Genomic DNA, 25012 nt, shown 5'->3' on the forward strand with positions numbered 1-25012 from the left:
ACAAAGTGTCTCAAGAAAAGGACTGGCGGGCTGGGGTGGGGGGAGTTTTCACTTTGTACTCATATTCTTCACATTTCCAAATGTGTCAAATTAAAAATATTTTTATTACTTTAAAAAATGTGCTGGAGAAATGGGTCACTTGCTCTTCTTGCAGAGAATAGTTTCAGTTCCAAACACTCACATGCTGACGCATAGCTGACCATAACTCTAGTTCCAGGGGATCTGATGCCTTCTGATCTCTGCAGGTATGAGCCATGCATGTGGTGCACAGACATACATGTAGGCAAATTATTCATACATTAAATGTTGCCAACTCGGCCCTGTGGTAGGGACGAATCTCTCCCACCCACGTCCTATAGCTGCTTAGTCCCAAGTAAACACACAGAGGCTTGTATATTTACAAACTATATGGCTTATGGGTCAAGCTTCTTGTTAGCTAGCTCTTATAACTTAACTCAATCCATTTCTATTAATCTTTTTTTTTTGTTTTTTGTTTTTGTTTTTTTGTTTTTTTTTTTTTTGAACAGGGTTTCTCTGTGTTGCTTTGTGCCTTTCGTGGAACTCACTTGGTAGCCCAGGCTGGCCTCGAACTCACAAAGATCCACCTGGCTCTGCCTCCCGAGTGCTGGGACTAAAGGTGTGTGCCACCACCGCCTGGCTAATCTTTTTTTTTTTTTTTTTTAAAGATTTATTTATTTATTATGTATACAGTGTTCTGTCTGCACATATCTCTGCAGGCCAGATGAGGGCACCAGATCTCATTACAGATGGTTGTGAGTCACCATGTGGTTGCTGGGTATTGAACTTAGGACCTTTGGAGGAGCAAACAGTGCTCTTAACCTGAGCCATCTCTCCAGCCCCCCATTTCTATTAATCTTTATGTTGCCATGTGGTCATGGCATTACCGGTCTGCTGGCATCTTGTTGCTCCTTGGGCGGCAGGCTGGTGTCTTCCCCACTCTCTTTTCTTCTCCTGTACTGACTAACCTTATTCTGCCTCACCATTGGCCAAGCAACTTTATTTACCAACCAATCAGAGCAACACATATTCACAGCATACAGAAAGACATCTCACAGCAATTAAATAGATAAATTTTTGCAGGATCTGTTTTGAAAAGTAGGTGTATATGTGTGCAAACTCATGCACGCCACATGCATGTGTGTGTGGGTGCCTACAGAGAGAAGCATCTGGTCCCCTTTGAATCTGGAGTTAAAGGCAGCTGTGAGTTGCTCCACATGGGTTCTGGGAACTGAACTCAGGTCCTTTGCAAGAGCAGCAGCATGTGTGTCTAACTGCTGAGCCATCTCACCATCCCCTGAATGTGTTAAAATTAAGAAGCTAGAAGAAAGAAATTGAAGGGTGGAGAGATGGCTCAGCAGTTAAGAGCACTGACTGCTCTTCCAAAGGTCCTGAGTTCAATACCCAGCAACCACATGATGGCTCACAACCATCTGTAATGAGATCTGGTGCCCTCTTCTGGCCTGCAGCCATATATGTAGGCAGAACACTGTATACATAATAAATCAATAAATCTCAAGAAAGAAAGGAAGAAAGAAAGGAAGAAAGGAAGGAAGGAAGGAAGGAAGGAAGGAAGGAAGGAAGGAAGGAATTGAAGAGTAGTTGGGATGGGCAAGCTGGTGCTTTACCCACATTGCACTGTCGCCCAGTGTCCAGCATGTCTGCTGTGCTGCAGCTTTCACTGATGACAGGGACCAAGACTCAGCCTTCAAAGGTTAGAAAAAAAAAGATCACAGGTAAGTTTTCATTCCTGAAATCTGTGAATTGGTTTACTTACTTGCTTGGAAAAAAGGACTTTACAGGCTGTGGCTATGTTAAGGAACTTAATTTTTCTCCCCCTCTCTCTTTGAGACAGGGTCTCACTGTGTAGCTCTGGCTGGCCTGGAACTCGCTCTTTAGACCCAGGCTGGCCTAGAACTCATAGAGATCCACCTGCTTCCACTTTTCAAGTGCTGAGATTAGGTGTATACCACATACCTGGCTAGAGAACTTGATTTAAAAAAATACAAATTATTATTGTGTGAGTGTATACATACTATGTGTACATGCCAGGATGGGGAAGAACCAGGACATAAGAACAGTTACAGCAAAGCAAAAGCAAAATCTAGCAGTGTGGATCCAAATCGTGGAGCTCAGTGCCTGGCATCTGAAGCTTGCAATTCTTTGGGCTCCAAAGGGCTTGGGCAGCCCTGTCTCTCCAGCTCTGCTGTCCACAGCCCCCAAAGGCTCTCCCTTAGGCCATCTCCATTCCTTTGCTATAGCTCTCCTAGGTCATAGCATCTCCGATATCCTGGGATCTCCATAGCAACTAGAGATTGACCTTCACCAGTAATCCCTCAGGCCCTCTCTGCAGGACACTGACCCTGCCCAGCTGCTCTCTCTAAACCCTTCATACCTTCCACACCAGTAATCCATGGAAGACTCTTACATTGCCAAGTTCAGCTCAAGATGTAGTCTGACTCCCTTGGACCATAGTTGTTATCAACTTCTGTGTGTTGACCTCAGGAAGTACTTCTTTGCTGCCCCGGTGAAGCATAGAAGGCTGCACTTCAGTGATACTGAGCTCTGAGGAACAGTAGCTGGTTCTTCAGCCAGTCCTAGCCTGATCTCCAATTCAAGGTCACTGCCCATCATGTGGGTCACAGCAGTAGGAGCTCAGGGAGCAAGTCACACAGTGTGTGTGTGTGTGTGTGTGTGTGTGTGTGTGTGTGTGTGTGAGTGAGATCTGAGGATAACTTTCCAAAGTCATTTTTCTCCTACGGTAGGCCCTGGAGATCAAACTCAGGTTGGCAGGATTTTGTAGCAAGTGAGCCATCTTCATGGTCTTATTCTGGATGAGTCCTTCAAAGTTGACAGGCTTTCCTGACTATGGACAGAGGAGAAGTAACCTCAGGCCTTGTGGTGCCCTAGTGGACATCTCGATTTTAGCCTGGAGAGACCCATGTCTTAACACTGACTTACAAAAGAGTAATGAGGAATCTCTGCTGTTGGAAGTCACTGAATTGGGTGAGATTGGTTTGTAGCATTTTGGGGGTTCTTGTATTTCTCATTCTTAATCTTCCTTTGAAGGCCAGTTAGAACACTGCTCAGCGTATGGTGCCTTTTTTTAAAAGACATACTTATTTTTATTTTGTGTGTGTGTGTGTGTGTGTGTGTGTGTGTGTGTGTTTTGCCTGCATGTATGTCTCTGTACCACAGTGTGTGCCTGGTGCTCTCAGAGGCCAGAGGAGGATGTCAGATCCTCTGAATTGGAGTTACAGATGGTTGTGAGCTGCCACGTAGGTGCTGAGAATTGAACCCAGGTCCTCTGGAAGAATAGCCAGTGCTCTTAATCACTGTCTGTCTCTCTAGCCCCTTGTTTGTACTTTGACACAGGATTTCATGTGGCCCAGGCTGACCTTGAACTTTATAGCTAAGGAGATCCGCTTCTTGCTTCCACATCCCAAGTTTTGGGATGGCAAGCATGCGCTACCCTGCCCAAATCTTGACTATGAATTTTTGATTATGTAGACGAAGCTGGCCTTGAGTTCACAGAGATCTGCTTGCCTCTGCTGGGGTTAAATATGTGTGCCACCTGCTCAGCCCTGACTTTTTTTTTTTTTTTTTTTTTTTTTTTTTTCAAGACAGGGTTTCTCTGTGTCGCTTTGGTGCCTGTCCTGGTTTTCACTCTGTAGACCAGGCTGGCCTTGAACTCACAGTGATCTGCCTGCCTCTGCCTGCTGAGTGTGCTAGGATTAAAGGCTTAAGCCACCACCGCCCAGCCATTTTTTTTTTTTTTTTTTTTTTGGTTTTTCAAGACAGGGTTTCTCTGTGTAGCTTTGCGCCTTTCCTGAATCTTGCTCTGTAGACCGGCTGGCCTCGAACTCACAAAGATCTGTCTGCCTCTGCCTCCCGAGTGCTGGGATTAAAGGCGTTCGCCACCAACACACGGCTAAAGTTTATCTTCTTAGGATTTTTTTAGCCTTAGGTGTGATATTGTGGACTATGAAGACGTATTTGATGTCATAAGAACGTCTTTCCCCCAAGGCCATTGCTCCCCGTTGCCTGTAACAGTTTGTGTCGGGAACTTGCTTCCTCTCACTTTGCATGTTTAGCCAGTGGAGGAGAGCGAGCCTGAGGAGCTGCAGTGGCTTGAGAAGAACGCTCTGAGGAACAGGACACTTGCCAACAAAGAGTTAAACCATTAGTCAGGCAAATGAAACCAGTGGGCCGGACATGGTTTTGCATAATCGGTGGTCACATAACAAGCCCCACCCCCTGCTTGTCTCCGCCCTCTTCCTCTTAAGGCTCAGGCGGGCTCGCTTTGTAAGAACAAAATACCCCGGGATGTCCAGTCTGTCATCAGACTGATGTGCAAACCCGGAGCCCCTAAGGACTCCCGAGAGGTAGAAATACAGCTTTCTTCTTCAAACGCTATTCCTTTTTGCTTTATAAGACAGAAGTGGCTTGTTTCCGAGGATGCATTTTCAAAGTCCGTCCTTTTAACAGGTTGGTGCCTTGGCTTGTTGAGTGTGTGGGGTTTTGATTGAGTGACTGTGGTGATTCTGTGAGGCTTGTTTTCATACATTGGTCTGAAAACCTTGGGCAACTCCCTTGATATGTCCACCTGTTGTGAGCAAGTGCTGAGATTTAATAATGATGAAAAGAAAAGGATTTATTTTACTTTGAATTATTTGTGTGGGTACGTGCACACGGGTGCAGGCACCCTCAGATGATCCTTTGGAACTGGAGTTACAGTTAGTTGTGAGCTACTGGTGTGGGCACCAGGAACCAAATTCAGGTCTTCTAGCAGAGCAGCAAATGCTCTTAACCACTGAGTCATCTCTCTCCCAATAGTATACATTTCTTTTTTAAAGTGTCTTTTTTTTTTTTTTTTTGACAGGGTTTCTCTGTGTAATCCTGGCTGTTCTGGAACTCACTCTGTAGACCAGGCTGGCCTCCAACTCACTGAGATTCCTCTGCCTCTGCCTCCTGAGTGCTGGGATTAAAAGTGCACGCCACTACTGCCCGGCTAAAGATTTGTGTTTATTTATATGTATCTGTGTGTCTTTGTGTGACTGTATGCCTCATGTGTGGCAGTGCCTGTGGAGGCCAGCAGACAGCATCTCTCTCCCTTGAAGCTGTAGTCACAGGTAGTAGTAAACCACTGACCTGGCTATCGGGAACTCATTTCAGATCCAGGAAGGGAAAACTGAGGGTTTTTTTTTTTTTTTCCTGCTCTGAAGTTCTGGCTGCTTTCACTTTCACAGGCTGCTGTCAGAGGCAAAGCCCATGCACAGCATTGGCCTCTGCTGAAAGCATTTTAAGAAGAAAGAGACAGGGGTAGGGAGTGGTGAGCCTGGTGGTAGGGGTGGGGTGGTTGGTATCAGGTTGCAGTAGCAGGGAAAACAGGCAAATATTAAGACTCCACATATGGTGAGAAGAGAGTTAGCCAGAAGAGATTAAAAGAGTATACTTCAAAGAAAAGCGTTCACTGGGTTGATGGAGAGTCAATCATGGTGTACGTATGGGAATATCTGTACTCAGGAGTCTAGCCTAAAGCCAAGCATGGTGGCTCACACTTGTAATCCCAGCACTTGGGAGGCAGAGGCAGGAGGGTCAGTACAAGTTTGAGGCCAGCCTGGGCTACATATCCATTTCCAGGCTGGCTAGGGATACATAGAACAATTGTGTAGGTCTGCATTTGTGAGTTCCTGAGGGGGCCAGGGGCCAGACTCTAGGAGCTGGAGTTACAGGCCATTGTTGTGAGTCAGCCAGTATGGGTGCTGTGAATAAATGGGGCCTCTGTAAAAGCAATATGTGCTCTTAACCTCTCCAACACCTTTTTATAACTTTTTAAAAGTACAAAATACTTGACAGTATCTTAATTCCATGATAGCTAATAGAGATAACAAGTCAAATGAGTTTTTGTTTTTGTTAGGAAATCAACTATAAAATGGTTATTTTCTCTTGCATGTGTGGAACTGAAGCTGTCAAATTTGAGATTTTGATATTTATATCAGTATATTTAGCATTGTACCGTGGTAAACAAATTGAACCTGTTTCCTTGAGCAGGTGATACATGGGGACTCCCAGCTAGGTTAAGTAAATTGAACTATCGGGGGGGGGGGGGGGGGGGGGGTGAGGGGGTGGCGCACGCCTTTAATCCCAGCACTTGGGAGGCAGAGGCAGGTGGATCTCTGTGAGTTCGAGGCCAGCCTGGATTACACAGTGAGTTCCAGGAAAGGCGCAAAGCTACACAGAGAAACCCCCATCTTGAAAAAACAAACAAACAAACAAACAAATAAAGAGTAAGTTGAACTAGAGTCACATGTCTTCAGAACCCAAAGTAACCCAGGATTGTCCAGCATCCCAGGATTACTGCTGGGAAGCATGATTCACTGGTGCAATTACATCATTTTTTAAACGTATTAGTATGTATTAAGTGACCAGACGGAAAGCAAACACTGGCCCCTCAGCCCTTTTAGCCTGTGGTTCCGTGTTTTTCAAAATCTAATAACACGTTAGCGGTAATTATATGTGTGTCTTAATAGGGAGACTCTAGTCCGAGGTGTTCTCCTTGCATTAACTTGTTTATTGCTCAATAATCATAGAAGCAGTCTCTGCTGTCAGCTCTTGTTTCATATGTAAGGCTACCAGGCAAGCTGAGGTGAAGCAGGTCCAAAGCCACTTAGGAGGAGTCTAGGTGGATCAGTAGACTCAGACTTTTGGGGTGTGTATGTTCAGACAGTGTTTTTCTGTGTAGCCCTGGCTGTCCTGGAACTAGCTCTATAGACCAGGCTGGCCTTGAACTCACAGAGATCTGCCTGCCTCTGCCTCTCGGAGTGCTGGGATTAAAGGTATGCACCACCACCACCAGTGGACCTCAACCCGCCCCCCCCCCTGAGAGACAGGGTTTCTCTGTGTAGCTTTGCGCCTTTCCTGGAACTCACTCTGTAGCCCAGGCTGGCCTCGAACTCACAGATCCACTTGGCTCTGCCTCCCGAGTGCTGGGATTAAAGGCGTGCGCCATCACCGCCTGGCCAAGACCTCAGACTTTTGATTCACAGTCAGGAGTGCTGTTTGGTCCCCTGCTGTGAGGTGTGCTCAGAGATCTGGCTTCGAAGTACCAACCCGTGGGCGAACACCGGGCCTGGGTTCGCAGTACCAACCCGTGGGCGAACACTGGGCACAGGATACACCGGGCATAGGATGGTTTGTTACCGTGGTGCCCTAAGCTCTTGAGTGACTTCTGGGCATTGTTTTGTCACCACCATTTTGTCAGTGTAATGTGACAGGGAATCCAGTCTGTGCTGTTAAGGGGAGACCAGAGATCCCAAATAAACAAGGACAGAGGGGAGCTGTGCTATTTGGACTTCACAGTTTAGTGGGAGACAGATTGTAATTCAGTGTTTGCCAGATAAGGCTAAAAATACAGTGATCGGATCTTCCAAGAAAGATTATACAAAGGAAATGTATTCAGAATTTAAAAAATTACATTTTATAGACAGGATGCCTTTAATCTCAGCAATTGGGGGACAGAGAGGCAGGTGGATCTCTGTGAGTCTGAGGCCAGCCTGGTCTACAAAGCAAGTTCCAGGACAGCCAGGGCTATACAGAAAGACCCTGTCTCAAACAATAATAACAACAACAACAACAAAATAATTACATTTTGTTTATTTGTGTGTGGAAGTCAGAACACAACTGGTGGGAGTTGGTTCTCTTCTGGAGACTGAACCCAGGTCAGCAGGGTTGGTGACAAGTCCCCTTACCTTTGGAGCCATCTTGTTGGCCCATACCTGGTACTAGAAAGTTAGGCTAAGCTGCCCTGGGTTAGTGAGCATAGACAGCACCTTAAGAATGTATCGTGATAACCGGTGACAGAGGGGTTGACTTCTGGGACAGACTGATGACCTTGAACAAATCACCTCACCTGAGCTTTAGTCGTCTGTAGAACGGGCAGGTTGTGAGAAGGGAGGGAGACAGTGTGTGTAATGTACACAGTACAGTGTGTGCAGTCTACACACAGTGTGACCAAGGGCTGTAAATGGCGGCTGCTTTTATTCTTGTGGGTATTTTATGTTAGTTTTACTAGAAACTTGTTTTTTTTCTTTTGAGATTTTACTTATTTTTATTTTATGTGTTTGAGTATTTTGCCTGTGTGTATGTCTATGCTCTGTGCATGCAGTACCCACAGCTGCCAGAAGAGGGAATTGGATCCCCTGGAACTGGACTTAAGAGATAATTGTGAGCCGCCACTGGAGTGCTGGGATCAAACCCAGGTCTTCTGGAGCAGCATCAAGAGTTCTTAAGCATGGAGCCATCTCTCCAACACCTACATAAGTACATTTTTAACTTACAAAAGTAATGTTGGTTTTTTAAAGTTTGGTTACTCTAGGAGTGTATAATTCCCTGGTTCTGTTTACGTTGGCATACATCCTTCTGTATGTATACATTTTCATATATAAGGATCTAAGTATATATCATGTTATGAGTCTCCTCCCACAACTGAGTCTTCTTCCCTTCCTGTCTCTGGATTGTGTAACCTGTAACACCATCTGAGCAGTGAAGGAGACATTTATTCTTGCCTAAGAATGGGAGAAATGGGCTAAAAACTCATACAGAGCCTCTCCATCCTTGGTGGGCAATGATGGGAGGAACTGGCTAGCGAGGAGGAGGAGTAGCATTTCTTTTCTGGGGATGGGTGGAGGTTTTCTGGAACTTTGGGCTCCTCATCCTCCTTTTGTGCCTTTCCTGGATCTTTGCCGTTGTTAACATGGCGCCCGTCGGCTACCACAGCACCGTGTGTCATTTAGCATGCACAGGGTTATGAGTGAGAGGTGGTCTCTCCGGCAGCCATCTTAGATCTGGCAAATATTGGCCAGCCCATGTGAAGAGGACTTCTGGCCCACAGGCAGCCTGTCCTCAAAGACAAATAAGACTTAAGCAGGATAGAAATTGAGCTGGTGCAGCTGGGCAGTGTGCAGGATGACTGCATGTGTGTACTTACGTCAGGGAATTCACGTGGTCGGTGGGTGGGCTGTGCCTTCCACTCCCCGCACCACAGATGTCTCCCTGGCTCAGCATCTACACAGTTGCCTCTCCCCACTACTGGGTTTACCACAAACGCTGGACTTTACACTGTCGTTTCCTTGCTAGTGGACTTTCTGTTATCTCAGCTTTGTCGGTTATAAACGTGAATGGATGGGGCTGCAGCTCGGTGGTGGAGCACTTGCCTAGCATGTACTAGGCACTGGGTTAAAACTCACTGCCTCTGAAAGAAACCAAAACAAAAACCAAACGAAACCAACCCACCAACCAACCAACCAACCAGCTAACCAAAAAACCAAAACCAAAACCAAACGAAACCAACCCATCCAACCAACTAACAACAACAACAACAACAAAACCAAAACCAAAACCAAACCAAAACTCAAACAGAAACAGGGCTGCAGGGCTGCGGTGAGCACCCCTGGCAGCAGCTTTGTGTCCCGGGCTGGCTTTTAAAGGACTCCGCATGATATGTGATTTTGGTCTGGGTTGTTGATACTGGACTGCAGTCGGTGACCCTGCCTTCTGAGAAGGTGGCCCATGTGAGGTGCACTGCACCATCTGCTTTAGCCCAGAGCTCTGACCCTGTGTCCAGGCAGAGGTATTCCTTCGGGATGATGACCCCCCCATGCTTTACCCCCACAAATTTGTGAAGGTGACTGTGATGACTGTTCTTGGTTGTCAACTTAACTACATCTGGAGTTAACTAAAACCCAAGAGGCTGGGTACACCTGTGAGAGAATTTTTTAAACTCTCCATTTGAAGTGGGAAGATATATTTTTAATCTGGATCTTTGGAAGTGGGAAGATCCACTTTTTTTTTTTTTTGGTGTTTTGAGACAGGGTTTCTCTGTGTAGCTTTGCGCCTTTCCTGGAACTCACTCTGTAACCCAGGTTGACCTCGAACTCACAGAGATCCCCCAGGTTCTGCCTCCGAGTGCTGGGATTAAAGGTGTGCGCCACCACCGCCCGTCGGGAAGATCCACTTTTAATCTGTTGGCAAGCTATGGCAACTCCATTCCTTCACTAACTTTAGAGCCTACTTCTTTGGGATTCTGTCTTAGGCTGAAGACCACATGAGACACCAGACTGAACAACTTGGATTCTTGAACTTTCCATTGGGACAGCCATTGATGGACTAGCTGCACCACAGCTAATTTAACATACATATATGTATATTGAATAATTATATCTATGTGTCTCCTAGAAGTTCTGTGCCTCTAGAGAATCTGGCTAACGCAGTGATACAGCTTGCTAACCCAGAACCCTGCCTCAGCTGCAGGAGTCCTACAACCTCCACTGACTCACTCTGTTCCTAGAATAAAGCCTCGGTTTCTCTCCTGCATTTGCCCAGGCATTTTGATAGTCACTGCTCTTTGAATTGCTCTTGAGATCACCAGATCAGCTTCCTATGAAAAAGATTCCCGGGCTGGATTTCCTCAGTCCATTCTGTGTTCCTTTCACTATGCCCGCCAGGGTGGGGGGCTTCCTCCCAGACCCCAGATTAGGCACAAAGCACACCCAAACACCTGTTTTCACGGAGAGCTCCTTTATTAGTCAGGGAAGAGAAGTTAAAATGGCTGCTTCTGACTCAGGCAGAAAACAGCAGCCAATGACCGTGCGGGTGTCATTTTTAAGAGATGAGAAAGAGGGGGGTCTGGGTTAGGAGGGGCTAGGATGTGGCGGTAGAAGAGACAGAGGTTGAGGGAGAAGGGGAAGGGGACAAGGGAAAGGGGGCAGGGGTGTTTGTCCCCGAGGGACCAAGGACTGTCTCTGGATAGAGAGGAGACAGTATGGCCCATAGGAAAGTGGCGGTTTATAAAAGTAAAATGAGAAGCCCTGTCTTAGGATGAGGTGTTTGATTTTAATTGAGCATGTTAATTAGGTGAGCCAAAGGGGGCTTTTGATTGCTGGACTTCAATACTTTGATAGCTGGACCTTGGTGGGAGTGGAGGGAGCGGCCAAGTAAGGGAATAGGCCTTGGTGGCTAGCTTCTGGAATGTATCTAATGGTTTTTTAGCAAGGTAGAAGGTGTGGGGGAGAAGGGCAAGGCTTGCCAGAGCCATGTTCACCATGCTTGAGCTGGCCAGAGTCCCTTCAGTGGCCCAAACCTATAATCCCAGCACTCGAGAGGCCGAGTCAGAAGGGGTGGCTCTCCTGGGCTACGTAGGAGTTTCAGGCCAGCTTAAGCTATAGAAATCCTGTCTCAAAAAAGACAAGTTTGTGTTCTGCCCCCCCCCCTTTTTTTTGGAACCTTGAAAAGCAGTGGAGACACTGGCCCAGAAGATGAGTTTAATTCAGCTGGTGTGTGTCGGGGCGCAGGGGGACACACACACACTTGAACTTCCTCTTTTCCCAAAGTACTGTTAAAGGCTAACTTCTGGTTCTCTCTTTTGACTTATATTCCTTACAAAAATCTGTCAAGTGCAGGTTTGTTTATATCTGACTTGTCCATAGCTTGCCAGTTGTGAGGCATTTAGAGGACACATTTAGGTTACATGTGAAACAAAGTTGTGTGTGTGTGTGTGTGTGTGTGTGTGTGTGTGTGTGTGTAAGATTAGGGGCTCCTAAGATGGCTTAGTGGGTTAAGGTGCTTACTGTCAAGTGGGACTATCTGTATTAAGTCTCTAAGTACTATGTGGTGGAAGGAAGAGCCATCTTCTGGAGCTTGTCTTCCACATGCACACTGTGGTGCATGTGCCTGCACACACACTAAGTATAAAATATATTAGAAAATAATTGCATTGTTAGAAATATGATTAATCTTCTAAATCTGAAACTAATTAAAGTATGTGCCAAGGGGTGAGGAGCAGATGTCCACCCCACAGTCTGTGGAGGGGGTTGTAGACTGGGTTAATGGTAAGAGTCATTCAGATCTATATGCAGAGGACAGGTGTGGCTGTGGCAGGCACTGAGGGATGTCTGGAGTTGGAGGACCCACAGGATTGAGGAAGGAAGGAATTACAGAGTTCTAGGAATCTTGCTTGGATCACTGTAACCCTTTGCAGAGTTGGGTTTTTAGGTCTTGTAAGAAGTCTCTGTGTTTACCTCCAGTGTGGATTTTATTAGCGGTGTTTCAGAAGTTAGGAAAACAGCCCTTAAAGTGATCCCAACCCTTCCCACTAGTTCAGGGGACATTGCACACCAGGTAGGATTAAGACTGTAAGAGTCATTTGGAAGGTGTGAGGGGCCTGCCCTCACTTTTTCCCCCAGGGGTACTCTTGAGCAGGGAGAAATGAAGAATATGTAGATAGAAATATAGAGGAGAGAGAGACAGTTAGAAACATAGGACAGCCTCAGAAGGGCCTGGGTCAAAACCCACCAGCCCCTTCTGTCTCTTCTAAAGGGCTTTTAAAGGAATGCCAAGGGGTGAAGCAAAAGACTTCCCCTTAGCACAGCTAAGTACAGACCATCCTAAACACTTGGTGACCATGCACGTGGTCAAGCCATCTCCTAATGCAGCCCAGCTGTGTAAAGCAAGCTCAGATCTCACGAGGAAACCTTTGTGGGTCCCACAGCACTGTGGTCAGGTGGTGACTGTGACAGTCCCATCTTTTTGGTTTTGAGATAGGAGCTCATCCTTGATGGATGCCCTGACTGGTCTTAGATTTGGCCTCCTCTGGCCTCAGCCTCCTCACTTGCTGGGATCACAGACTTTAGCTACCCAGCCAAGTTTACATTTCAAAACACTCTTCATGAAATCTGGTTTAATTGTTTTTTGTTGTTGCTACCTTATCTGAAAATCATTTGCTAAATCTAAGGCCATGGGAATTTACTCTTTTTAAATCTCCTATTTAAAAAAATTTTTTTTTAATATACTGGGCATTAAACCCAGGGTCTTGTGCTTACTAGGCAAACACCCTACCAATGAACAACATCCCTAGACTTTTTGAGTAGATTTTTCTTTGTTGTTGTTTTGTTTTGTTTTTCGAGACAGGGTCTCCCTGTGTAGTCCTGGCGGTTCTGGAACTCACTTTGTGGACCAGGCTGACTGTGAACTCACAGATCCACATGCCTCTGCCTCCCCACTGTTGGGAGTAAAGGTGTGCACCATCTTGCCCTGTCTTCCTCAGACTCTTCAATGCTGGGATTATAGGTGTGCCACCACACTCAGCTCAGAAAGTCAGTCAAAGAAAGGAATAAATAAAAAGGAAAGGACATGACTGCTCCTAGGTATGGTGGAGGAGAAAGTTTATCATAGTTACATGGGAGAGCATAGGTTGAAGCAGGCACAGGGACGTCTGGGTGAGTCCAGAGTGGACATGACCAGACTGAGCTGGGCCATTGTAGCAGGCTTTCTTGAACTGCCATCCCCCAAACCGTGACACAGATACTTATCATTAATTATGAATGCACAGCATTAGCTTAGGCTTGTTTCTAGCTAGCTTTTAAACAACTATTTCTGTTAATCTATATGCTACCCCAGGCTTGTTTACCTCATCTACATACTGTCCACCCTGCTTTCCTGCTTTCTCTGTCTGTCTGGCCCCGGGCAGGGTGGCTCCCCTTTCTCTCTGCCCAGCAGCCCAGCCTATCCTTCCTTTGCCTAGCTATTGGCCGTTCAGCTTTCTATTAGACCAATCCGGTGCCCTAGGTAGGCAAGGTGAGACAGCAACGCATCTTTACATAGTTAAGCAAATGCAGCATAAACAAATGCAACACATCTTTACATAGTTAAACAATTATTCTGCAGTCAAACAACTACAACATATCTTTACATAGTTAAACATTCTATTCACCAAGAAGGCTCTGTGGGGAGAGGAGGAGGGGAGGGGGGAGGGGAGGAGAGGGGAGGAACCAAGTGCAGCAGCCAGAAGGCCGAAGGTACAAAAGGGGTAGGTAACCAAACAATCTGGATTATTTAGGGAAGATCCCTTGAGGGGCGGGCAGCCCAGCCCCTGGACTGAAGAGTTCAGGTAGAGGGAGGGTATGTCAGCCATACTCTGTAACAAGGAGGGACTGAGGGATGCTGGGAGAACCCGGAGACCAGGTCTGCTGTGATGTTAGATAGGCACCTTTAGTCCTGGCTTTGAAATTTAACAGTTCTGATAGTATGTGGGCTTTTTCTTTGGGGTGGGGGTCTCATGAAATCCACGCTTGTCCAGGACTTGTTATTAAACACTGCCTCTGCCTCCCAAGCACAGAGATTGTGAGTATATGCCTCCCAAGCACAGAGATTGTGAGTATATGCCTCCACACCAGGTGAGAGCCTACCTTAAAACAAAACAAAATGGTCCTTTGGCAGGGACTTGTCCTCTAGAGAACCCCAGACACCCCACTGTCAGTTACCTCTCTTTTTATTTACTTGCCTATTTTTGAGTTTATTTTGGCTTGCTCCGTAGCCCAGGCTAGCTTGGACTGTGCGGCATCCTTCTGCCTCAGCCTCCTGAACACAGCTGCAGTTACCAGCTGTTCTGAAGCGGAAATAAACAAATGTAGCTCAAATAGATCATTAGTGAAGGCAGCCTTGTTAGCATCAAAGGAGATCCCAGGAAGGGGGAAGTAGTACTATTTCTTTTTCTTTTTTCCTTTTTTGTTTTTTTGAGACAGGGCTTTTCTGTGCAGTTTTGGTGCCTGTCCTGGATCACACTCTGTAGACCAGGCTGGCCTCCAACTCACAGAGATCCACCTGCCTCTGCTTCCTGAGTGCTGGGATTCACAGTGTGCGCCACCACCGCCCTGCAGGAAGTAGTACTTTTTGATCTGAGAGGTGAGGGTCATTTCTGAGCAGGGATACCATGGTCCTGGTTAGAGCATCCTCATGTCTGCACACGCTCTGGGGGTGGGCACCCTGCCCTTCCTCTGCTCTTCCTCTGCTCTTCCTGTTCTCTTTCTTTCACCCCTCCCCCATACTTATTAGTTCTTCCACTATACTGAATGGTGTCTTTTCTTTTTTAAAAAAAATTATTTATTTTTATTTTATGTACCTTGGTGTTTTTCCTGCATGGATGTCTGTGTGAGGGTGTCAGATCTTGAAGTTGCAGACAGTTGTGAGCTGCCATCGGGGTGCTAGGAATCGAACTGGAATCCTCTGGAAAACTGCTGAGCCATGTCTCCAGCCCTCAGTGGTGTGTTTCCTAGTGTGAGGATGAAAAGATGTCAGGCCCAACACTCAGCATGCAGTTCTGCACACAGTTCCAGGCAGACTGTTGTCAGAATAATCATGAAGTTAATTTTTTTTTTTTTTGTTCCTTAATTTTAAACCCCAATTTTGGTCATGTTTAGCACCATAAATTTAACTTCTAGCCCATATGGTAGAGATTGGAATATTAGTGGTATTTATTGATTTTCATATACATAACCTGTAAAAGTTTGTAGTGGCTTAAATAAAAATGATCTCCATAGGCTCATATATTTGATTGTTTGGTTCCAAGTCAGTGGGTTGTTTAGGGAAGATGAGGAAGTGTGGCTTTGTTGGAGGAGGAGTGTGTCACTGGGGGTGGGCTTTGAGGTTTCAAGAACCCACACCAGGCCCCCTCCTGCTTCTGTGTCCTCTTGCTGAGAGGATGTAAGGTCTTAGGCATTGCTCCAGCATCTGTCACCTTGCCCTCCACCTTGATGACCAAAACTGTCCGGAACTGTAAGCAAGCCTCCAGTCCCTGTTAGTGTTCTCTTTCTTCTCTTTCTTTTGTTTTGTTTCGAGACAGGGTTTCTCTGTGTAGCTTTATTGACCAGGCTGGCCTTGAACTCACAGAGATCCACCTGCCTCTATCCCCTGAGTGCAGGGATTAAAGGTGTGCACCACCACACTGCCTAGCCTGTCTGTGCTTTCTTTATGAGTTGCCTTGGTCATGGTGTCTGTTCACAACAATAGAACATGACTCGGACAGAATTGTGGGGTGCTAACTTAACATGTGCAAGTCCCTGCATCAGCCCCAGTGCCACCCCCCTAAACAGGCCGAGGAATGACTCAGCACCTCAGCACTGTGTGTGACCGGCTTTGTTCAGCTCCAATACCTTTTCTCTACATCTTTTTACAGTTCACCTCTGAGCCCTTTAGCGGGGAACATCCTTATCTCTGCAGTTGTCATTAACCACTTTGCAGAGCAGCAAGCACGCTAAGAGCTCCTGAGTGGTGCTCCAGGCTTTCCTGGTTCAGATGCAGGGAGGGAGTGTCATTACCTAAATATGGGGTGGTACCTGAGGCAGCCTCTCTGGAGTCCAACACTCATCCTTGATGTCTCAACCCGTGCTTAGGGACGGTCACAAAAGGGGTGTTAAGGTAGTGCAGCTCCAGACAGGACCCGGCTCTCTGAGCGCCCCGGGAGGTGTGGGAGAGTGCCTGCCCTGCTACAGATGTGCCCAGGGCAGTGCCAGCAGGTGAGAAAACTCCTCAGAAAACTGTAATATCTAGTGTCCTCGAGAGCATAAGCCTAAGAGGACCCTGGAATTTTAAAACTAAATTAGAAAAGTAGCTGAGCATTTTATGGGGAAGCAGAGTACAGAAAAGGGAAGCTGACTCTGTGTGTGTGTGTGTGTGTGTGTGTGTGTGTGTGTGTGTGTGTCTGTCCAGCCTCATTAGATTTTTTTTTTTTTTTTTTTGGTGGTGGTGGTTGATTCTGTAGCCCTGGCTGGCCTAGAACTCTCTGTGTAAACCAGGCTGGTCTTGAGAGATCCACTTACCTCTGATTCCTGTGTACCTTTTTTTGTTTTGGAGACAGGGTTTCTCTGTGTAGCCCTGGCTGTCCTGGAACTCACTCTGTAGAACTCAGAGACCTTCCTGGCTACCACTGCCCAGCCTGAGTTTACCATTTTAAAAGTAACAAATACAGGGCTGGGGATGTGCCTCAGTTGGTAGAGATGTGCCTAGTATACACAAAGCCCCTAGATCCATCTCCAGGATACTTGCTGTCTGGGAACTCAGGAGGCTGAGGTGGTATGCTGTGAGTTCGTGGCTAGCCTAGGTGATGGGCGAGACCTTGTCTTAAATAAAACAAGAAGCCAGGCATGACTCAACAAAAGTAACAGATTCATCTTTATTGTCTGGGAAAAATTCAGAAAAGAAGGACATTTAGAATAGTCATAATTCTACTACCCAGAAGTGACCATCACTTATTTGGTCACATGAGATCCATTTTTAAGTAAATAAGTAAAGAGACAAACATATACCTTGCAAAAGTCATTGATACCACTGCCTGGTTGGTCCAAACAGTCTATCAGTCTATGTTTTATATTCTCATATTCTCTTCCTACCTTTTTTTTCTGTGTGTGATAATAGTGGTTAAGCATACAGCCTTCATTCGTGTTAGGCAAATGCTATGCCACTGGGCCACATCTTCATTACGTGTGTGTGTGTATGTGTGTGTGTGTGTGTGTGTGTGTGTGTGTGTGTGTGTGTGTGTGTGTGTGTGTGTGTGTTGTTGATCATGGGATTACTTGAGGGAGTTGGTTCTCTTACCATGTCAGTTCAGGGGATTGAGTTTAGGTTGTCATACTTGGTTGGCAGTGAGCACTTTTAATCTGTTAAGACATCTTTCTCACCCCTGTATTTATTTTTAATTTTAAAATATTTTATTTTATGTGTTTGGATGTTTTGCCTATGTGCATGTATGTGCACTGTGTGCATGTCTTGAGCACACAGGCCAAAAGAGGGCATTGGATCCACTGGAGCAGAGTTATAGATGATTGTGAGCCACCATGTGGGTGCTGGGAATGGAACCACCCCTGAGCCATTTCTCCAGCCCCAATTGGTTTGTTTTTGAGGCAAGGGCTCACTGTGTATCCTTTGTTGGCCTAGAACTTGCTATGTAGATCAGACTAACCTTGAACTCAGATCTGCCTGCCTCTGCCTTCTCAGTGCTGGCATTAAAGGCGTGCACCACCAGGCCTGGCTGTTTATTTTTCTGGGATACAGTTTCACACTGTAACACAGGCTGGCCTTGAGCTTGCCTCCCTCTTCCTGCCATGGCTTCCCCAAAGCTGGGATGGGCCATTGAAGGCAAAGCACATTGGTGATGTCTGCTGGTGTGCAAATACTCTGCACAAACTGCATTGAGCTGTTTGGGTTGAATTTTCTAAGTTAAACGATTTACAAATACCTTTGAACTATAAGGTTGAATTGTCTTTTTAGAATTTTTTTAAGACATGGTCTCATTCTGTAGCTCAGACAGTCCTTGAACTCAAGATACTCCTGTTTCAGACTTCTAAGTGTTGGGATAACATAGACCACCATGCCCAGCTTGGGCCTCGCTATTTTTCATGGTATTGACATAGCTCAGATTCCTACTGATGTTGTTTAATCTCCATTTCTTTTTCTTTCTTTCTTTCTTTTTTTTAGACAGGGTTTCTCTGCAGCTTTGGAGCCTGTCTAGCTCTGTAGACCAGGCTGGTCTCAGAACTCACAGAGATCCACCTGCCTCTGCCTTCCGAGTGCTGGGATTACAGGCCTGCACCACCACCTCCCAGCTTAATCTCCATTTCTAATGATCCCTGTCAGTCGTGGATATTATCATCCAATCTTTACTTTTATTCTCTTAAAATTGTTTTCCGTGTATGAATTTTTGCCTGCATGTATATCTGTGTACCACGTGTGTGCTTGGTGCCTGAAGAACCAGAAGAGGTTAGATCTCACAGAACTGGTGTTACAGATGGTTGTGAGCCACCAGGTGTGAGCTGGGAATCAAACTTGGGTTGGCTGGAAGAGCAGCCAGTGTTCTTACTCACTGAGCTGTCTCTCTAGCCCCAATCTTGAGTTTTAAAGGGACAGCTGTGGTATCTGGTGTCTTTGATTGAGCTTCTGTAAATAGAAAAGATTAAGTATTTAAATGTACTTTAGAGCTTTTAAAAATTGTAAGTCTTGTGTGTGACATGAAACTCACCATTTAACCCATTTAACGCACAGCTCAGTCATGTGTAGTGCATGCATGTCACGTGCCACACTTTCTAGCTCTTTTAGTGTCTGGCAGAACTGAAACTCTGTCCACTGAACAAGAAGAGTGTGCCATTTCCTCCTTGCTCCCTAGCCCCTGCCTACTTCCTGTATGATTTGACTAGGTTGAAAACCGCAGAGGAGGGTGTGGGCAATACCTCAGCTGGTGAAGTCTTTGCTATACAAACATGAGGACCTGAGTTTGGATACCCACGACCCGTGTAATAAGCCTGATGTGGTGATATGTGTTTGTAACTCCACTGCAGGGTGGGTGCAGAGACAAGAACATCCTTGATGCTTATAGCCTAGTCAGCCTAGCCAGTTGGTGAGCACTGGGTTCTAGGAGGGGCTCTGTCCCTAAAAATATGATAGAGGAATTGAGAAAGACACTTGACAACACATTCATTACACACACAACCTCATGTGAGTGGAATCATGAAGGATTTATCTTTTGTGACCAAAATTTTCATTTAGCCTAATATCTGTAAAGTTCAACTGTATCTGTGGTTCTCAAGCTTCCTAATGCTGCCTTTGATACCTCATGTTGTGGTGACCCCAACCCTAAAATTATTTTCATTGCTACTTCATAGCTGTAATTTTGCTACTGTTATGAATCGGAATGTAAACATCTGGTTTTTCTGATGGTCTTAGGCAACCCCTGTGAAAGGGGTGTTCAACTCCCAAAGGGGTCGTGGTTCACAGGTTGAGAACCACTGATCTATGTGGTAGTATCTATTAATTACTTCCTTTTAAGGCTGAATACTGCCGAGGGCACACGCCACATTTTATCATTTTATCCATCTTTGGACACTTGAATTGCTTCTCCATCTTAGCCTTGTGAATAATTCTTCTGTGGACATTTGTATGAATATCTTGTTGAGATCCTACTTTCAGTTTATCTATCTGTCTGTCTGTCTATCTGCCTGCCTGACTGTCTGTCTATCTATCTTCTAGGGGACCTAGGTTCAATTCTCAGAACCCACATCATGGATACAACCATCTGTAACTCCAGTTCCACAGGTTCCGACACCCCTTTTGACCTCTGAGGGTAGTAGGCAATCATGTGGTGCACAGACATACATGCAGACAAAACACCCATATACATGAAATAAAATAATAAAAAAATAAAATATATACTCAGAAGTGGAATTGCTGTATGTGGGAATTCTATTTTCAAAATTATTATTATTATTATTATTATTATTATTATTATTATTATTATTATTATTTAATTTTTTTCTATGTGTAACCTTTGCTGTCCTGGAACTCAGAATGTAGACCAGGCTGGCCTCAAACTCAGAGATCTGCCTGCCTCTGCTTCCTGAGGGCTGGGATTAAAGGTATGCACCACCACTGTCTGACTTGATGATGATGATGAAGAAGAAGAAGAAGAAGAAGAACTAGGGAGTATATTAATTAAAGACTAGATGAGGAATGGGGACGTTGCTCTGTTAGTGGAACACCTTCCTAGCATGTGTAGGATCCTGGGTTCGATTCCTTATCATACACACAAATATGAGCAGCTGATGAACTCCGGTGAGCTGAGCAGAGGCTGGCAAACTCGGTTGAAGGCTGAAGAAGGAAACATGTTGGAAGAGATAGGAACAAGGAGCAAGTGGACTGATTGCTTCCTTGTCGGGTTCAAACAGATTGGCCCTGCTCATCCTGCCACGCTATGGAAAGAGCCTTGTGACTCATTGGCATGAATTTCAAAGTTCGTCCACTGCTTGGCACCTGACTGGAGACTGCATTCTGGTGTGACCAGTCTGTCGAGCCGACCGTGAGACTCAGGCTAAATCAAAGGCTTTCTGTAAATTTTATTTAAGTACCTTTCTGGGTGTTGTTTTGCAGATTAATCGCTGAAAACCTTTGCTTACCTTCTTACAGAAATAGTCTTTGGTAAAACAGATTAGGAATTTTTTTGCCTGAGCTGAGGATCGAATCCAGGGCCTTATGCTTGCTAGGCAAGCGCTCTACCACTGAGCTAAATCCCCAACCCCAGAGGTTTGTTTTTGTTGTTTTGTTTTCTCGAGACAGGGTTTCTCTGTGTAGCTTTGTGTCTGTCCTGGAACTCACTTTGTAGACCAGGCTGGCCTCGAACTCACAGAGATCCACCTGCCTCTGCCTCCCGAGTGCTGGGATTAAAGGCATGTGCCACCACCACCCAGCTTGATCTGTTCATCTTTTGTCACGTATGTAATAAATAATTTTTGTTATTTGATGTGTCTATTTAAAATTTTTGTCAATGTATTTTTACTTATGTGTATGTGCCTCAGTGTCTGCAGAAGCTGCAAGAGTGTATCTAGTCCCTGGCATTGTAGTCACAGGGGGCTGTGAGCTACTAGGCATGGGTGCTGGGAACTGAACCTGTGTCCTCTGCAAGAGCAGCAAGTACTCCTAACTGCTGAGCCATCTTTCCTGCTTCTGTCTCCTTTTCCCCTGAGACAGACCACAGATTTAAATTCTCATGGGCTTAGATCAGTGACTGGTTGTCCAATCTTCTATTGATTTTGTATTTTCGTAAGTTATCACATACTGGCTTTGGTACTAGGTCCTGCCATCTGTGTTTTGTAGCATTGCTTAGGGACCCTTGGTGCTAGAGGTGTTTCCACACAGTGGCCACAGTGTCAGCTGCCCAGTATGTCCAGCTTTTCTTTCCCCTGCTGGACGGTGAACTGGTGGGGTCCAGGGTCGATACATCATGGGCTTCCCTCCCTGTGTACTTTCTGGAGGAAATGCTTCTCAGGAACTGGGTGTCGGGAAGGAGGTTTCATTTTGAGGGATAAGTGATAGGTTTCTGAGAACTATAAAGCGACACAGCCCTCAGATACCTTGGAAACAGTCGCCTTTCTGAGATGCTCCTGAGACTGGCTCAGGATGTTTAGCCAACCCCTTACAAGGGTCCTGTCCCACAGGGACCTTCCTGCCCCATGCTCTTCCCTGCCCCCGCCCCCATACTAAGATTCATATATATAACTTTTTCAAGTTTGTTTGTTTGTTTTTTAAATAGCTGTGTTGGCTGGTTTTCTATCATGCTAACAGCCTTCCATGCAGGTGGGGTTTGCTTTGGTCTGTGCTCTTAGAGGGTGCCAATCAGTGGTTAGTTATCCTATTTCCTTTAGGGCATGTGACAGCAAGTATAGCTGGAAGTGTAGGAAGAAGAAGGACTGGGGACCCAGTGACTTAAGAGAGCACAGAGACTTGGAGCTGGGCCTTGAACACATGGGCCCTTGGCAGGCAGAATTATGAGAAGTGAGAGGTATGACTGATGCCTCCCCTAGGTACAATTGTCTCATGGGAATCTCTTCAGTATTAATGACGTGATGTTGCCGGCTAAGATAGTGTACTGGAGGAGGCGGTGTCCAGGCAAGATGGTAAGATGTAGAGGGAAATACTAGAAAGGTGTCTTTGTGTCCCTCTGTCCCTGGGCTCAGGCATCCAGTTCTTGGGACCTGGCCCTACATCCACAGCGAAGATACGGTCAAGGTCAAGGGTTCATTGGAGGATTCCCATTTATATCCTCCCTTCCTACCCTCCTTCCTCCTACCACCTCTTCCCTGCCCCCCCTCCCCAAGGGATTTACCTGTGTCTGCCTTCTCAGAGCTGGGATTGCAAAGGCATGCCATCATATCGGGTGCTAGGATCAAACCGAGGACCTCACGCTTGTATAGCAAGTGCTGTACTGACTGAGCTATCTCCCCTGTTTCTCTTAAGTCATCCAGTAAAAGATGGAAAACATGTTTCCTTATCAATAACACCCATTAATTTCTCCCTTCGGTATGAATCCACCCATACTTAGTGCGTGGGTGAGGAGCACTCACGCTGGGGGATGTTCTCACCTCTGACCCAGTTGTCTATATTACATCACCATAGAGCCAGCATTAGGCTGGGAAACAGACGGGGTCAGAATTGAAACGATACTTGTGCATATTCTTTCTCTTAAAGACCTTGGGCAAAGTCCTCAGCTATGTGCAGTGAGCGTGCTCAGGTCTCCCCCACAGTTCTGCTCTGTTGGAGAAATGCAGATCAGGGACACCACGTATATATGAATCTAAATTATGCATTATAAAATATGTAAGATACATATGAAGTTGACTGCAATAACCATTTGTAGATATACACATGGTTTGTTGAGATTCCTTTGCTCATAGACAATATACAAACAATCTCCAGAATTCTTCCGCCACCCCGCTCCCGGCCACCTCCAGAAGCCACCATTTCACTTCTGTCCGTGACGACTGTAGGCCTTTCCTGCCTGTCTGGGTTTTTGTGATGGTCCCCTTTGCCCGTGACATAATGGTCTCCAGGTTCACCTGTGGGGTGTGTCCCTCCATTCTTGTCAAGGGTCCCCTGCCCTGTCCTTTTCAAGTCATCCCCATATTGGAATTGTATAGTTAACCTCACAGACTCTGTTCTGCTTATGTCTGGGTCAGCACATGGCATATAGTAGGAGCTCAGTCTGCTCTCATTGAATGAGTGCTTGGACAGATGCATGAGTCCCCTCATTCCCAGTTGTACCCCAGGTCATCTTTCTAGTTCATTCCACGTGGGTCTCTGCTGTACTAGCATCCTATATTACTACACACTTGGTCCTTCAAACCACAGAAATGTATCCTTACACAGTTCTGGAGGCTGGAAGTCCGAAGCCAAAGTCTTAGCAGGATCCTTGCTCCCTCCCTCTGGGTCTCTCTGTAGCTCAGGCTGGCCTAGAACTCATGATACTCATAATGCTTCAGCTCCCTAAGTACTGGGGCTAAGGCGTGAGCCAGCACATCTGGCCCTCTGTTTTCTCTTATGAGGATACTTGTCACTAGGTATGGTGTGTAGATGTAACCGTCTTGTTAAATAAGAAACACAGAGCCAGTGTTAAAAACCAAGAGGTCAGAGCAATAGCTGAGAGCCTTACCCTTCACTGCTTCTGCTGTCTTTCCGCAAGAGACCTACTTCTGTGTGTCCTGTCTTTTTTATAGACTTTCTGTTCTGTTTTCTCATTGGTTGTAAACCCAGCCACATGACCTCCTCGTCACTGCCTGTCAGACCTCCAGGTCTTCTATGGTTGGTATTGAAATTAAAGGCGTGTGTCTGCCATGCTGGCTGTGTCCTTGAACATACAGAGATCTACCCAGCTCTGCCTCCCAAGTGCTGGGATTAAAGGTGTGCACCACCACCGCCCAGCTTCTGCTCTGGCTTGCTCTGACCTCAGGGCAACTTTATTAACATACAAATAAAGTCACATTTCAATACAAATAAAATATCACTATAATGGTGGTGGACACTTTTACATCCAGCCCTTGGATAGTAGAGGCAGGAGGGACTAGGACCAGCTACGTAGTGAATCTGAGGCCCACCTGGGATATATGAGACCCTACCTCCAACTCAAAAAGGAGTCTTGTCATTAGATTTAGGATCCACTTAAGTAAGCTGGAATGACTGTATCTGTGCATTCTTTTTTTTTTGGAGCTGAGGATCGAACCCAGGGCCTTGCACTTGCTAGGCAAGTGCTCTGCCACTGAGTTAAATCCCCAACCATATCTGTGCATTCTTAACTGTATTCCCAAATAAAGCCACGTTCACAGTTGTTGTGGCAGCCACAGTTCAACTCTTCCCTCTGAGGAGTCTGTCCCTCAGCACACATACAGCACACATTTTAATCATATGTTTTCACAGGGCTGGAGCAGGGAGAATGGGGAGTTGGGAATCAAAGTTTCAGTTTCACAGGTTAAAGAGTCTGGGGAACGTGGGGGAACTCTGGAGTGGAAGTTTGATGCCATTAGTATTGATGATACCTTATTTTTCAGGTTGATCGTGTACTGAGTTGAAGATGTTTCCTGAACAGCAGAAAGAGGTAAGACATTACCTGTTCATTTATGGAGAGACTGGGTTGGAAACATGAAAAGAAATATCCCATGGATTTTGGCTGATCACAGGTTGGTCCAGGTAGTAACTGGAAACTGGCAACATCTTGAAAGGGGCTGAAGGAAGAGGGACACTTCCTGTCCTACTGTAGCAGGGGCAGGATGCAGTAGGATGTCCATGGCACCCCTTTCTAGTTCTGTGACCGAGCTGTAGTGCACTTTGCCAGTCACGTGTCTGTCTA

The 25012-nt window shown here is 45.9% G+C and overlaps 1 protein-coding gene across 6 annotated transcripts in view; it reads left to right on the top strand.

Annotated features, from left to right (window-relative positions):
• Nucleotides 1–25012, top strand: part of Snx10 (sorting nexin 10) — a 68725-nt gene that overhangs the window by 12756 nt on the left and 30957 nt on the right. For 3 of the 6 annotated variants that reach the window (XM_036182164.1, XM_036182158.1, XM_036182162.1), the window contains one exon: nucleotides 24714–24760. In XM_036182164.1, the coding sequence (XP_036038057.1) occupies nucleotides 24737–24760 (24 nt within the window). In that variant the 5' untranslated portion in view covers nucleotides 24714–24736. The other 3 variants (XM_036182159.1, XM_036182160.1, XM_036182163.1) reach the window with 3 other exon arrangements.

Source organism: Onychomys torridus, chromosome 3, assembly GCF_903995425.1.
Source record: "Onychomys torridus chromosome 3, mOncTor1.1, whole genome shotgun sequence".
Lineage (NCBI taxonomy): Eukaryota > Metazoa > Chordata > Mammalia > Rodentia > Cricetidae > Onychomys > Onychomys torridus.